This window comes from Cinclus cinclus, chromosome 35 (genome assembly GCF_963662255.1).
Source record: "Cinclus cinclus chromosome 35, bCinCin1.1, whole genome shotgun sequence".
Classification (NCBI taxonomy): Eukaryota; Metazoa; Chordata; class Aves; order Passeriformes; family Cinclidae; genus Cinclus; species Cinclus cinclus.
In genome coordinates, this window is record NC_085080.1 from 1,266,102 (window position 1) to 1,281,791 (window position 15,690).

General features: G+C 47.3%; 2 protein-coding genes across 2 annotated transcripts; both read left to right on the forward strand.

Moving 5' to 3' along the window:
• Nucleotides 1–314: 314 nt before the first annotated feature.
• On the forward strand, nucleotides 315–5,924 carry MGAT1 (alpha-1,3-mannosyl-glycoprotein 2-beta-N-acetylglucosaminyltransferase). The gene is given in 4 exon segments (XM_062512291.1): nucleotides 315–1,252; nucleotides 2,017–2,094; nucleotides 4,248–4,839; nucleotides 4,841–5,924. Coding segments are annotated over 2 exon segments (1,308 nt in total). The 5' UTR covers nucleotides 315–1,252; nucleotides 2,017–2,094; nucleotides 4,248–4,260; the 3' UTR covers nucleotides 5,570–5,924.
• Nucleotides 5,925–7,522: 1,598 nt separating this feature from the next.
• LOC134055805 (histone-lysine N-methyltransferase PRDM9-like) lies at nucleotides 7,523–15,382 on the forward strand. The gene is made up of 4 exons (XM_062512265.1): nucleotides 7,523–7,859; nucleotides 12,589–12,702; nucleotides 13,280–14,450; nucleotides 15,331–15,382. The coding sequence occupies exons 1-4, from the start codon at nucleotides 7,604–7,606 to the stop codon at nucleotides 15,380–15,382; spliced, it is 1,593 nt and encodes a 530-aa protein (XP_062368249.1). The 5' UTR covers nucleotides 7,523–7,603.
• The last annotated feature ends 308 nt before the right edge of the window (nucleotides 15,383–15,690 follow it).

The following is a 15,690-nucleotide window of genomic DNA, read 5'->3' on the forward strand; positions in this document are numbered from 1 at the left end:
GGGGGAGGGGAGGGGAAAGGGGTCGGATCGGGATTTTTGGGGTGGGGGAGGGGGGGAATTTTGGGTTTTGGGGGAGCTCGGGATTTGGGGGGGGGGGGGGAACCCCAAAAATCCGGGGGGGGCCGCGGGCGGCGCCATTTGCGGCCTTGTTTTGGCGGGGGGAGGGAACCCCGCGATTCCCCCCCCCCCCCCCCCCCCCCCCCCAAAAAGGTTCTGAGGGAAAATTTTGGCGCCTTTTTGGCGTGAGGGGAGTGGGGGGGGGGCGGGGGAACGAGGGGGAAATTTGGGGGTTTTTTGAGGGTTTTGGGGGACGAGGGGGAAATTTTGGGTTTTCTTTGAGGGTTTTGGGGTATTTTTTTTGTTGGCGGGGTATTAAGGTTTTTATTTGGGGTTGGTTGAGTTTTTTTGTTTGGGGTTTTTTGGTGGATTTTTTGGGATTTTTTTAAGGGGGGGTTTGTGAGGATTTTTTGAGGGGGTTTGGGTTTTTGTGAGGGATTTTGGGAAAAGTTTTGAGGGTTTTTTTTTTGTTTTTTTTTAAGGTTATTTTGGGGGGGAGCTTGGGGTTATGCTGGGTTTTTTTGGGGGCTTTTTAGTTTTTTTTTTTTAGGGGGTGGTTGAGGGTTTTTATTTGGATTTTTTGGGGTTTTTTTGAGGGGTTTTGGGGTTTTTTTTTATTTTCTCGTGGGGGCTGTTCGAGTTTTTCTGAGGGAAGTTTTGAAGGGGTATTTTTTTATTTGTTTTAAGGGATTTTGCGGTGTTTTTTTTTTTTGCTTTTTAGGTTTTTTTTGGGGGGCGGTTGAGGGTTTTAACGTGTTTTGTGTTGGGTTTTTTTTTGGGAGGAATTTTGGGGATTTTTGGGGGAGTCTTTGGTGTCTTTTGTGGATTTTTTTTTTTTTGTTTATTTTTTTTTGTTTTGTTTTGTTTTGTTTTGGTTTTTTTTCTTTTCAGGGCTTCTCTGATCCCTTCAGATCTCCCCAAAATTCCTCTCCCGAGGGTTGGGGAAAAAAAAAAAAAAAAAGAAAAGAAAAGAGAAAATTAAAATTTTAATCTTTTCCTAAAATTTTATTTATTTGTTTATTTATTTATTTTTTGTTTTAGGATCTCGCTGGACCCTCCCCTCCCCCCCCCTCCCCTCAAAGGCTGGAGACCCCCTCGAGGAGCTGAAAATTCCCAAATTTCCCCAAAATTCCCCAAAAAAACGGAGGGGAGGGGGGAACCCCAGCGACCCCCCTCCCCCCGGAGCCAGCACCAGGTAAATTCCCCAATTTTACCCCAAAAATTCACCAAAAAAAGTCAATTTTGGGCACGATTTTTTTTTTGGGGGGGGAGGAGGGGGAGAGGGCTGTTTGATCTCGCCCCAAATTTGGGATTTTTATTTTCTTTTAAATCTTGAATTAAAGTTTTCCTGTTTTATCCAATGGGATTTTTTAGGTTAAAAATCTGAATTTTTGGGGAGTTTGGGAGGAAGGCAAAGAGGTGAAAAATGCGACAAAAAAAAAAAAAATCAGGAATTTTGGGGGTTTTTAAACCCAGATTTTTTTTTTTTATTATTATTATTATTTTGTTTTTGGGAGGGAAATTTAAATTTTGGCCCTAAATTGTGGAATTTTTTTTGGGGGGGGGGGATTTAATGGGATTTGATCAATTGGCCGCTGCCCAGAGGGGCAGGGAAAAATTCCCATTTTTGCTCACTCAGCACCTCCAGCTGCAACCACAACAAAACTCCCGAATTTGGGGCCAAAAATTCCACGGTTTTGGACCCAAAAAAAAAAAAAAAAAAAAACCAAAACAAAAAAAAAAAAAAAAAAAAAAAAACCTCCCGAATTTCAACCGAAATTTCTGACAAAAACCTCCCCCCCCCCCCCCCCCCCCCTCCGGAGATTTGAGGTTTAAAAAAATTCGGGATTTTTTTTTTTTTTTTTTTTTTTTGGGACAACTCCCAAGATTTCGGATCGAAACTTTGGGATTTTTTTTTTTTTTTTTTTTTTTTTTTTTTTTTTTTTTTTTTTTTTGGAGGTAAAACTCCCAAACCCGTCAGAAAAATCCCGATTTTTTTGGGGCCAAATCCCAGGATTTTGGAGCCAACCCCTTCAGGTAATTCCCTCCCCCTCCCGATTTTTCCCTCAAAATTCACTTTTTTTCCTTTCCCCCCCCCCCCCCCTTTTCCAGCTGTTTTTCCCCCGTTTTTCTGCGAATTTTGGGGGTTTTTTTTATATTTTTTTTTTTTAATTCCCTTTTTCCTTCCTTTTCCCACTGGATTCCCTTTCCCCCCCCCCCCACCCCTCAGAATTCCATTTTTGGGGATAAAATCTCGCTTTTCAGGGTTTTTTTTTTTTTTTTTTTATTTCTTTTTGCTCCTCAATTCCCTTTTTCCGCTGACGTGGCCCCGGGCAGAGTTTAACCCTTGAGCTCCCAGGCTCCAGCAATCCCCGGGCAGATTTTTTTTTCCTTTTTTTCTCCCATTTTTTATCCACTTTTCCAATTTTTTTTAACCCTTTCTTCCCCTCCTTTTTTCCCACCTCTCCTTTTTTTTTTTTTTTTTTTTTTTTCGTTTTTTCTGGTATTTTATTTGGAGCGATCCTGAATTTTTTTGTTTCCTTTTTATTTTTTATTTTTTAGTATTCCTTGTTTTTTTTTTTTCTTAATTTATTTTCCCTTAATTCCACTCATTTCCCCTCCCCTTTTTTCCCTTTTTTCCCTTTTTTTTTCTCCTTCCCACCCCCCTTTTTCCTTTATTCTCATAGTTCTCATTTTTTCAATTCCCCCCTTTCTTCTCCTTTATTTCCCCCTTTTTTCTCCTTTTCCCCCCATTTTTTCCTTTTTCCCCCTCATTTTTCCTCTTTCTTTTCCTCTTTTTTCTCCTTTTTTTCCGCTTTTGTTTCCTCTTTTCCTTCTCTTCTTTTTTCTCCTTCCCCCCCCCATTTTTTTCTCCTTTTTCCCTCTTTTTTTTCCTCTTTTTTCCCCCCTTTTCCCCCTCCTCAAACCCCAAAATTCCTCCAATATTTCAACATCAATCCCAACATTCCCATGACTTTCATCCCATTTTTTTCCCCCTTCTTTGGAGTGAAAAACCCTGAGTTAAAATTTAACTTTTTAATCTTTAACCTGAGTTAAAATTTAAAATTTAACAGGATCGGACTCTGCCCTCGAGATTCGGGATTTGCTTTTTATTTTCCTGTTTTTTTTTTTAAAAAAGGGAATTTGGATTTAAAATTAGATTTAAAATTTATTTTTCGTGACATTTTAAGGAATTTGTAAGGATCCTTTTGCCCCCAGTGAGATTTGGGATTTTTCCCATTCCTTCACTTTTTTGAACTCAACTTTGGGACATTTTTAAGGCGATTTTAGGGAATTTTCTTTCAGGGTTTTTTAAATTTTCTTTTTATTTTTTTCCCCCAACTTCTTTTCCAGTTTTTAAATTCTTTTTGTTTTTTTTTTTTGGGGGGGGGGTGAATTTTAGTTTGGGTTTTTTTTTTTTTTTTTTGGGGGGTTAATTTAATCCCTAACTCACAAAGTTTCATTTCCTCTTTTTTTTGCTGCTTTGGGGTTTCCATTTTCCGGGGCGGATTTTGGGGGCAAAAAAGGGAGTTTTGGGCTCTGAAATTTTTGAATTGGAGCTTTTTGGTTTTTTTTGGCGTCCATAATTTGGGAATTGTGATTTTCTTGCACCCCTAGTTTAGAAATTTTGATTTCTGCACACCTGAAACTCGGGAATTTTTATTTGTTTCATACCTGAAATTTGGATTTTTTTGACTTTCTTGTGCCTGAAATTTGAAAACTTTTACTTCTTTATGTCTGAAATTTAGAAATTTTGACTTTCTCGTGCCTGAAATTTGTAAATTTTGACTTCTTTACGTCTGAAATTTCTTAACTTTGACCTTTTTTTTTTTTTGCCCCTGAAATCTGGAAAATCTGATTCTTTTTAATCCCCAGAATTTCTAAATTTCGCCTTTTCCATCCCCGAAATTTGGAAATCTTTGCTCTTTTACGCCCGAAATTTAGAAACCGCTCCTTCCCCGCGTCTGAAACTTGAAAAACTTCACTTTTTTCCTGCCCTTAATTCACAAACTTTTACTTTTCCACACCCGAAATTTCACCCTAAAACTCAAAACCTTCAACGTCCCCACACGCCCCCTCCCCCGCCCCGCTCCAACCCCGCCCCTTTTATTTTTCCCCAAATCCCACGTTTCTAACCCCAAACCCCGTTTTTTTTTTTTTTTTATTTCATTTCCACGTCCTCCCCCCAGCCCCATGTGAAGGATGCTGAAGAAAACCACCCTGGCTCTCGGAGGAGCCGCGCTCTTCCTCGCTTGGAACGGGCTCCTCCTCCTCTTCCTCTGGACCCGCCCCTCGCTCACCCCGAACCCCCAAAACCCCCAAAATTCCCAAAAACTCCTCCCGGCCCAACTCCTCCAGCTGGCGCAGGACGCCGAATCCCAGCTCCGCCTCCAACGCGACCTCCTCCTCCAAATCCAACTCCTCAACCAAATGCGCCGCCAAAAAACCCCGAAACCGCCCCAAAACCAACCCGAAGAGCTCCCGGTGATCCCGGTGTTGGTTTTGGCGTGCGACCGCAGCTCGGTGAGGCGGTGCTTGGATAAAATCTTACGTTACCGACCCAACGCCCGGAAATTCCCGGTCATCGTCTCTCAGGACTGCGGCCACGCCGAAACCGCCGCGGTCATCGCGTCCTACGGCCAAACCGTGGCTCACATTCGCCAGCCGGACCTGAGCGACATCCCGGTGCCGCCGGAACACCGGAAATTCCAAGGTTACTACAAAATCTCCCGCCACTACCGCTGGGCGTTAGGCCAGGTGTTCCGTACTTTCCGCTACCCGCGCCGCCATCGTGGTGGAGGACGACTTGGAGGTGGCGCCGGATTTCTTCGAGTATTTCCAAGCGGTTCTGCCGCTGCTGCAGAAGGATCCGAGCCTTTGGTGCGCCTCGGCGTGGAACGACAACGGCAAGGAAGGGTTGGTGGATTCGGGCCGCGCCGAACTTTTGTACCGCACCGATTTTTTCCCCGGTTTGGGTTGGTTGCTGTTGGCGGAACTGTGGGACGAGCTCGAGCCGAAATGGCCGCCGGCTTTTTGGGACGATTGGATGAGGCAACCTGAACAACGGCGCGGCCGTTCTTGCGTCCGGCCAGAGGTGTCCAGGACGATGACCTTCGGCCGTAAAGGCGTGAGCCACGGGCAGTTTTTTGACCAATACCTGAAATTCATCAAACTCAACGACCGCTTCGTGCCTTTCACCCAGCTGGACCTTTCTTACCTCAAAAAAGACGAGTACGAACGTTTCTTCCTCCAGCAAGTTTATTCCGCCCCCGAAATCAAACTCGAGGAGCTCCAAAAGGAGGCGGGGAAGGATTTGGGGGCGGTCAGGCTCCAATATCGGGGCAGGGATTCCTACAAAGCTTTGGCCAAAGCTTTGGGGTTGATGGACGACCTCAAATCCGGCGTTCCCCGAGCCGGTTACCGCGGCATCGTCAGCTTCGTGTGCCGGGGACGCCGCGTCTTCCTGGCCCCTCCTTCGGACTGGACGGGTTATGACCCTTCCTGGAGCTGAAATTTGGATTTCTTTTTTTTTTTTTTTTCTTGGGAGGGGACGATTTCCCCATATTTTTTTGGGGGGGGGTGGAGGTTTGGGGTCAATTCGGAGTTGGGGTTTTTTGAAGAATAAAAGGTGAGAAAATGGGGGGGGGAATTCTCTCTCCCCCCCGAATTCCATCACTGCCACTTCTGTTGGGAGTTTCATCTTTAAATTTGAGCCTTTTAAAAATCCCTTTTGAGCCTAAATTTGTTTTTGTTTGTTTTTCTTTTTTTTTTCTTGAGGGGAGGGCGGCGGATTTGGCGCTTGCGGGGGTCAAAGCGGCTCGAACGGGGCAGGGATTTTTCCAGAATAAAAGGTAAAAAATGGAGGATTCTCCTCACAGTTCCACGTTTTGTCTCGCTGCTGCGTCCCATCTGAATTTTACTCCAAGAATTCAGGAGTTCAGAAAATCCCTTTTGGGCTTAAATTTTGTTTTTATTGAGGGGCGGGATCTGGTGAAGGCCGAACACCTCCTAAGGCATCAACAGTGGGATTTGAGTGGTCGGTGACATCCCCAAGTACCCAAACCTCATTAAATCGGCTCCGATCCAGGTGGGAATGCCCAGAGCCTGCTCCAGGGGCAGGAGTTTCCCGAGGAATCTCTGGAATTCTGGGAATCCCCTCACAGAATCCCCTCAGGAGCAGGCCGGGAGGTTCTGCAGGGGCTTCCCAGGCACTCTCTCAGGCACCCCCCATGTCCTGCCAGCGCTGCAGGGGGTTCCCTGCTCCATGTTGGACTCACCCTCAGCGGTTCCTGCCCAGCCCAGAACATTTTGGGACATTTTAGAACATTCCAGGCCCGTCCCTCCCTGTTCGGCCATTTTGGGTGCTTCGTGCCCCTCACAACCGCTTTATATCCCCAGGGCAGAGCCCGCCCCTCACTTCCATTGGCTGGTTTTTCCCGCCCAAACCCCATCACTCGTTCTGATTGGCCGGTCCCCCTGTCACTCTTCATTCTCGCGCTCTGATTGGCCAGCGCGGCGCCGAGGGCGATTCCCTCCTCATGCCCACGGCGCCATGTTTGCCCCCAGGCCCGGCCTGGCCCCGATGGCGGCACGGAGTTCTTGCAGGTTTTGTCTCCGTTTTTCTTTTATTTCTTTGGAGTTAAACGCTTGTGGGGTGTCCCCAGTGTCCTCCCCCCTCGTCCCCTGCTGCCCCTCGCACGTTGCATCCCGGCTGGGAGGGATGAAGGAAGAGGAGGAGGAGGAGGAAGGAGAAGGATGAAGAAGGGGAGGAAAAGAGCAGGATGAGGATGAAGAAGGAGGAGGAAGGAGAGGGATGGGGATGAAGGTGGCAAAGAGGAGGAATGGGAGGAGAAGAGGAGGATGGGGATGAAGAGCAGGATGAGGATGAAGATGGAGAGTGGGAGGAGGAAGAGGAGGATGGAGAACCGGAGGAGAAGAGCAGGGTGAGGAAGAGGGGGAGAAGAACAGGATGGAGATGAAAAGGGGAGGAAGAGGAGCAGGAGAGGGGGATGAGGATGAAGATGGAGAACGGGAGGAGAAGGATGGGGATGAGGAAGAGGAGGAAGAAGAGAGCGGGATGAGAATGAAGAGGAGGGTGAGGAGGGCAGGATGATGCTGAAGAGGAGGGTGAGGATGAGGAGAGCAGGACGATGCTGAAGAGGAGGATGAGGAGGATGAGGAGAGCAGGACGATGCTGATGATGAGGGTGAGGAGAGCAGGATGATGCTGAAGAGGAGGATGAGGAGAGCAGGACGATGCTGAAGAGGATGAGGATGAGGAGGATGAGGAGAGCAGGACGATGCTGAAGAGGATGAGGATGAGGAGGATGAGGGGAGCAGAACGATGCTGAAGAGGAGGATGAGGAGGATGAGGAGAGCAGGACGATGCTGATGATGAGGGTGAGGAGGATGAGGAGAGCAGGACGATGCTGAAGAGGATGATGAGGAGAGCAGGACGATGCTGATGATGAGGGTGAGGAGGATGAGGGGAGCAGGACGATGCTGAAGAGGAGGCTGAGGATGAAGCAGAGAAAGCAGAGAGCGCGATGAGGAAGAAGACGCAGAGCGAGAGGAAGGAAAAGCAGCAGCAGAGGAAGAGGAGGAGGAGGAAGGGGCTGGAACTTCCTGGGTCAGCGGCCTCGCCTCCATCCGGTGCCCGGGCGGAGCCTCCCGGAGCGGCCGGGGGGGATCCCCGGGACCCCCGAAGATCGGCGGGAGCGGGGGTGGGGGAGGGGAGCCCTCGGCAGGGGTCCCGGTGCCCCTCCCCCACCATGCAGGAGAGCTACGAGTCCCTGATGCTGGGTGAGCCGGGGGGGGGGGGCGGGGGGAGCTTCATTCAGATAATGAATCCCTGGAGCGAGCTTTATTGAAATAACCCATCCCCGAAACCATCTTCATTAAAATAATCCATCGAGAAAATATTCGTTAAAATAACCCATCCCCGAAATCATCTTCATTAAAATAATCCATCGAGAAAATAGATATTGGTTAAAATAATCCATCCCCCAAATCATCTTCATTAAAATAATTCATGGATAAAATAGATATTCGTTAAAATAATCCATGGATAAAATATATATTCGTTAAAATAATCCATCCCCGAAATCATCTTCATTAAAATAATCCATCGAGAAAATATTCGTTAAAATAATCCATCCCCGAAATCATCTTCATTAAAATAATCCATCGAGAAAATATTCGTTAAAATAATCCATCCCCGAAATCATCTTCATTAAAATAATCCATCGAGAAAATAGATATTGGTTAAAATAATCCATCCCCCAAATCATCTTCATTAAAATAATTCATGGATAAAATATATATTCATTAAAATAATCCATCCCTGAAATATATCTTTATTGAAATAATCCATCCCCGAAATCATCTTCATTAAAATAATTCATCGATAAAATAGATATTCGTTAAAATAATCCATCCCCGAAATCATCTTCATTAAAATAATTAATCGATAAAATAGATATTCGTTAAAATAATCCATCCCCGAAATCATCTTCATTAAAATAATCCATGGATAAAATATATATTCATTAAAATAATCCATCCCCGAAATATATCTTTATTGAAATAATCCATCCCCGAAATCATCTTCATTAAAATAATCTATCGATAAAATAGATATTCGTTAAAATAATCCATCGAGAAAATATATATTAATTAAAATAATTCCTCGATAAAATACATATTTATTAAAATAATTCACCAATAAAATATATATTCATTAAAATAATTCAATAAAATATATATTCATTAAAATAATTCATTCCCAGAATCATCTGCATGGAAATAATTCATCTGTAAAATATATATTTATTAAATTAATTAATCAATAAAATATATATTCATTAAAATAAATCATCGATAAAATATATATTTATTAAAATAATTCATTGATAAAATATATATTTGTTAAAATAACCCATCCCTGAAATCATCTGCACGAGAATAATCCGTCCCCTAAAATAATCTTCATTAAAATAATCCATCCCTAAAATAATTTTCATTAAAATAATTTATCCCTAATATTATCTTCATTAAAATAATCCATCCCTAAAATATATCTTCATTAAAATAATTCATCTCTAAAATATATCTTCATTAAAATAATTCATCTCTAAAATATATCTTCATTAAAATAATTTATCCCTAAAATATATATTTATTAATTTATCCCTAAAATTAATTCAGATAATTCATCCCCGAAATCGTCTTCATTAAAATAATTTATCCCTAAAATTATCTTTATTAAAGTAATTCAACCCTAAAATCAGTTTCATTTAAATAATTAATCCTCAAAATTATCTTTGTTAAAATAATTAATTTCTGAATTATCTTCATTAAAAGAATCCATCCCTGGAATTATCCTCCATAAAATCATCCACGCCAAAATTTGGGATTTTTTAGGACAGATTCCCCCATTCCCAAATTTCTGATTTTCCCCATTTTTTTATATTTTCCCCCATTTTTCCCCATTCCCAAATCTCTGATTTCTCTCCTTTATTCCCATTTTCCCCCCATTTTTCCCCATTCCCAAATCTCTGATTTTTCTCCTTTATTCCCCATTCCCAAATCTCTGATTTTTCTCCTTTATTCCCATTTTCCCCCCCCATTTCCCCATTCCCAAATCTCTGATTTTTCTCCTTTATTCCCATTTTTTCCCCCACATTTCCCCATTCCCAAATCTCTGATTTTTCTCCTTTATTCCCATTTTTCCCCCCATTTCCCCATTCCCAAATCTCTGATTTTTCTCCTTTATTCCCATTTTCCCCCCACATTTCCCCATTCCCAAATCTCTGATTTTTCTCCTTTATTCCCATTTTTCCCCACATTTCCCCATTCCCAAATCTCTGATTTTTCTCCTTTATTCCCATTTTTCCCCCAGATTTCCCCATTCCCAAATCTCTGATTTCTCTCCTTTATTCCCATTTTTCCCCCCATTTCCCCATTCCCAAATCTCTGATTTTTCTCCTTTATTCCCATTTTTCCCCCCCATTTCCCCATTCCCAAATCTCTGATTTCTCTCCTTTATTCCCATTTTTCCCCCCCATTTCCCCATTCCCAAATCTCTGATTTCTCTCCTTTATTCCCATTTTTCCCCCCAGATTTCCCCATTCCCAAATCTCTGATTTTTCTCCTTTATTCCCATTTTCCCCCACATTTCCCCATTCCCAAATCTCTGATTTTTCTCCTTTATTCCCATTTTTCCCCCCACATTTCCCCATTCCCAAATTTCTGATTTTTCTCCTTTATTCCCATTTTTTCCCCCACATTTCCCCATTCCCAAATCTCTGATTTCTCTCCTTTATTCCCTTTTTTTCCCCCCATTTCCCCATTCCCAAATCTCTGATTTCTCTCCTTTATTCCCATTTTTCCCCCATTTTTCCCCATTCCCAAATCTCTGATTTTTCTCCTTTATTCCCATTTTTTCCCCCCATTTTTCCCCATTCCCAAATCTCTGATTTTTCTCCTTTATTCCCATTTCCCCCAGATTTCCCCATTCCCAAATCTCTGATTTTTCTCCTTTATTCCCATTTTTCCCCCACATTTCCCCATTCCCAAATCTCTGATTTTTCTCCTTTATTCCCATTTTTCCCCCAGATTTCACCATTCCCAAATCTCTGATTTTTCTCCTTTATTCCCATTTTTCCCCCAGATTTCCCCATTCCCAAATCTCTGATTTTTCTCCTTTATTCCCATTTTTCCCCCACATTTCCCCATTCCCAAATCTCTGATTTTTCTCCTTTATTCCCATTTTTTCCCCCACATTTCCCCATTCCCAAATCTCTGATTTTTCTCCTTTATTCCCATTTTTCCCCCCCATTTCCCCATTCCCAAATCTCTGATTTTTCTCCTTTATTCCCATTTTTCCCCCATTTCCCCATTCCCAAATCTCTGATTTCTCTCCTTTATTCCCATTTTCCCCCACATTTCCCCATTCCCAAATCTCTGATTTCTCTCCTTTATTCCCATTTTTTCCCCACATTTCCCCATTCCCAAATCTCTGATTTCTCTCCTTTATTCCCATTTTCCCCCCATTTTTCCCCACTCCCAAATCTCTGATTTTTCTCCTTTATTCCCATTTTCCCCATTTTTCCCCATTCCCAAATCTCTGATTTTTCTCCTTTATTCCCATTTTTTCCCCCACATTTCCCCATTCCCAAATCTCTGATTTTTCTCCTTTATTCCCATTTTCCCCATTTTTCCCCATTCCCAAATCTCTGATTTTTCTCCTTTATTCCCATTTTTTCCCCCACATTTCCCCACTCCCAAATCTCTGATTTTTCTCCTTTATTCCCATTTTCCCCATTTTTCCCCATTCCCAAATCTCTGATTTTTCTCCTTTATTCCCATTTTTCCCCCCATTTCCCCATTCCCAAATCTCTGATTTTTCTCCTTTATTCCCATTTTTCCCCCCATTTCCCCATTCCCAAATCTCTGATTTTTCTCCTTTATTCCCATTTTTCCCCCCACATTTCCCCATTCCCAAATCTCTGATTTTTCTCCTTTATTCCCATTTTTTCCCCCACATTTCCCCATTCCCAAATCTCTGATTTTTCTCCTTTATTCCCATTTCCCCCAGATTTCCCCATTCCCAAATCTCTGATTTTTCTCCTTTATTCCCATTTTTCCCCCACATTTCCCCATTCCCAAATCTCTGATTTTTCTCCTTTATTCCCATTTTCCCCCACATTTCCCCATTCCCAAATCTCTGATTTTTCTCCTTTATTCCCATTTTTTCCCCCACATTTCCCCATTCCCAAATCTCTGATTTTTCTCCTTTATTCCCATTTTTTCCCCCCATTTCCCCATTCCCAAATCTCTGATTTTTCTCCCTTATTCCCATTTTTCCCCCAGATTTCCCCATTCCCAAATCTCTGATTTTTCTCCTTTATTCCCATTTTTCCCCCCATTTCCCCATTCCCAAATCTCTGATTTTTCTCCTTTATTCCCATTTTTCCCCCCACATTTCCCCATTCCCAAATCTCTGATTTTTCTCCTTTATTCCCATTTTTTCCCATTTTTCCCCATTCCCAAATCTCTGATTTTTCTCCTTTATTCCCATTTTCCCCATTTTTCCCCATTCCCAAATCTCTGATTTTTCTCCTTTATTCCCATTTTCCCCCCATTTTTCCCCATTCCCAAATCTCTGATTTTTCTCCTTTATTCCCATTTTCCCCATTTTTCCCCATTCCCAAATCTCTGATTTCTCTCCTTTATTCCCATTTTTTCCCCCCACATTTCCCCATTCCCAAATCTCTGATTTTTCTCCTTTATTCCCATTTTCCCCCCACATTTCCCCATTCCCAAATCTCTGATTTTTCTCCTTTATTCCCATTTTTTCCCCCAGATTTCCCCATTCCCAAATCTCTGATTTTTCTCCTTTATTCCCATTTTCCCCCCACATTTCCCCATTCCCAAATCTCTGATTTTTCTCCTTTATTCCCATTTTTTCCCCACATTTCCCCATTCCCAAATCTCTGATTTTTCTCCTTTATTCCCATTTTTCCCCCAGATTTCCCCATTCCCAAGCCCACCGTCGTGTCCTGCCCGGAGCCCGAGGAGGAGCTGGGGGTCCCCGACCCCAACGACTCCAAGGAGTGGGAGATCCTCAGGGTGGCGCCCCCAGGTGAGAGGGACCCTCCCATGTCCTGGGGTCCTTTTCCCCTTTTTTGACCTTTTTTTCCCCCCAAATTTTCCCCCCATTTCTTTTTCCCCCTCGATTTCCTGCCGTTTTTCTCGAATTTCCCGCTATTTTTCCCCCCAACTTTCTCCTCCATTTCTTTTCCCCCAATTTTCCTTTTTCCCCCAAATTTTCCCCTGTTCGTTTTCCGCCTAGTTTCCCGCCAATTTCCCACCATTTTCCCGCCAATTTTCCTCCAATTTCCCGCCAATTTCCCCTCAATTTCCCTCCAACTTCCCCATTTCCTTCCGATCTCCTGCCAATTTTCCCTTAATTTCTCCCATTTTCTCCAATTTCCCTCCCAATTTCCCGCCAATTTTTTCCTCAATTTCTTGTGAATTTCCCTGCATTTTCCCCCAGTTTCCTGCCAATTTCCCCCCAATTTCCCGCCAATTTTTCCCCAATTTCCCCTTGATTTCCCGCCAATTTTCTCCCAGTTTTCCCGCCAATTTCCCTTTTTTTTTTTTTCACACCCCCTTTCCCCAACTTTGCCCCCCCCCAAATTCTCCCCCTCTCCCCCCAGACCCCGCCAGCGAGGAAGAAGAGGAGGAGGAAGAGGAGGAAGAGGAAGACCCACGCTCCCCCGCCCCTCCCCCGCCCCCTCCCCTCCCCCCTCCCCCACGCGGTCACCGAGGGCGTGGCTCCCGCCCCTTCGGCCGCCGCCCCCCCCCCGAGCCCGGATCGCCCGCGCGGCGCTTCCGGTGCCGGGACTGCGGCGGGGCCTTCGCCCGCGGCCGCCATCGCCGCGCGCGACAGCGCCCGCACGCGGGGGGCGAGCGCCCGTCCCGGCGGGGCCAGTGCGGCCGCGGCTCCCAGCTGGCCCAGGGCCAGCGCCGCAGGGCGGGACGGCGCTCCCCGGGGTGTGGCGAGTGCGGGCGTGGCTCCGTTTGGGGTCCTGAGGTGGCCACGCCCCTTGGCGAGCGCTCACCTGGGTGTGGCGAGTGCGGGCGTGGCTACACTTGGGGTCCTGAGGTGGCCACGCCCCTTGGCGAGCGCTCCCCGGGGTGTGGCCAATGCGGGTGTGGCTCCATTGGTGGTCCTGAGGTGGCCACGCCCCTTGGCGAGCGCTCCCTTGGGTGTGGCGAGTGCGGGCGTGGCTCCATTTGCGGTCCTGAGGTGGCCACGCCCCTTGGCGAGCACTCCCCGGGGTGTGGCCAATGCGGGTGTGGCTCCATTTGCGGTCCTGAGGTGGCCACGCCCCTTGGCGAGCGCTCCCCCGGGTGTGGCGAGTGTGGGCGTGGCTCGGTTTGGAATTCCCAGGTAGCCCCGCCCCTTGGCGAGCGCCCCTACGGTTGTGGCGAGTGTGGGAAGAGCTTCACCCGCAGCTCCAACCTGAGCTCTCACCTGCGGGCTCACCTGGGCCAGCGGCCGTACACCTGCGGTGACTGTGGGCGTGGCTTCAGCTACAGCTCCGCCTTCCTGAAGCACCGGCGGGCTCACCTGGGCGAGCGGGAGGGGCAGGAGGGCGAGCAGAGGAGGAGGAGGAGGAGGAAGGTGAAGGAGGATGGGGGAGGGGCGGGCCAGCAGGACGCTCGCCACAGTTGCCCGCGGTGCGGGGCGGGGTTCGCCCAGGTGGGGGCGCTGCTGTCACACCTGAGGGGCCACGCCCCGGCCACGCCCTACAGGTGCGGGGATTGCGGGAAGGGATTCGGGGACAGCTCCGGGCTCATCCGGCACCAGAGGCTGCACCTGGGGTAGAACCGGAAACGGAACCGGGTCGGAACCGGAACCGGAACAAGGACGGAACGGAACCGGAACCAGGACAGAACGGAACCGGAACAGGTCAGAACTGGGGCAAAACCGGGTCAGGGACAGAAAGGATTCGGGAGCAGCTCCGCCCTCATCTGGCGCCAGAGGCTGCACCTGGGGTGGAACCGGAACCGGAACCGGGTCAGAACGGAACCGGAACCGGGTCAGAACAGAACCAGAGCCGGGTCAGAACCGGACCGGAACTGGGTCAGGGACAGAAAGGATTCGGGGACAGCTCCGGCCGGGTTCATCCGGCACCAGAGGCTGCACCTGGGCTAGAACCGGGTCAGAACCGGAACTGGGTCAGGACCGAAGCAGGACAGGGACAGAGCCGAACCGGGACAGGGAGCTGGACCCGTTCGGCACCAGCGGCTGCACCTGGGATAGAACCGGACTGAACTGGGCTAGAACCGAACCGGACTGGGACAGAACCGGGGTCGGAGTGGGACCCATCTGGAACTGGAGCAGGACCAGAACCGGGTCTGGGACCCCTCTGGAACCACGACTGGGACCGGGACCGGGACTGGGACTGGGACCAGAACCCTTCCAGAACCGGGATCCATCTGGGATCGGGACCGGGAGTCTTCGAGGACTGGGACCAGGACTGGGAACCCTCCGGAACCGGGACCCTTCCAGAACCGGAACCCATCGGGAACTGGGATTGGACCCGTGGGGAGCAGAGCTCGGAGATGCCAAAACCGGGACCGGAACCAGAACTGGACCAGAACCGGGACCCCCCCGGGCCGAGTGGGGGGAAGGGACTCGAGGGGACATTTTGGGAGGATGGGGGGAGGGGATTCCTAAGCCCTCCCCTCCCCCCCTCAGCCCGGACAGACCCCGCCCCTCCCCCACCCGGGAATTCGGGATCCGCCTTTAAACGGGGTGGGGGATGGGGGAGGGACCAGAAAAGTGGGTGAGGGGAGGAGGGGGGGGGGTGACCCCAAATTTTGGTGGGGGTGGGGGGACGACCCCAAAATGCCCCCGGGGGGGGAGGGGGTGGTGCTGTGAGAGCCCCTCCCCCCCGCCCCTCCCCCACCCTTGCCGTGCTCAGTGAAGAATTGTCGCGATCTGTGCGCCCCCCTCCCCTCCCCCCCAAAAAAATAATTTTGGATTGAGAGAGGTCAGGATTTAAATCGGGGGGGGGAGGGGCGGAACCCCCAGGACCCTTCCCATCCCCCACCCACC

Coding starts and splice junctions, on each gene's coding strand:
- LOC134055805 (XM_062512265.1), top strand. CDS start 7,604: ATGAGGAAGAAGACGCAGAGCGAGAGGAAGGAAAAGCAGCAGCAGAGG. Junction 7,860..12,588: donor CTACGAGTCCCTGATGCTGG/GTGAGCCGGGGG, acceptor TTTTTCCCCCAG/ATTTCCCCATTCCCAAGCCC. Junction 12,703..13,279: donor CCTCAGGGTGGCGCCCCCAG/GTGAGAGGGACC, acceptor CTCTCCCCCCAG/ACCCCGCCAGCGAGGAAGAA.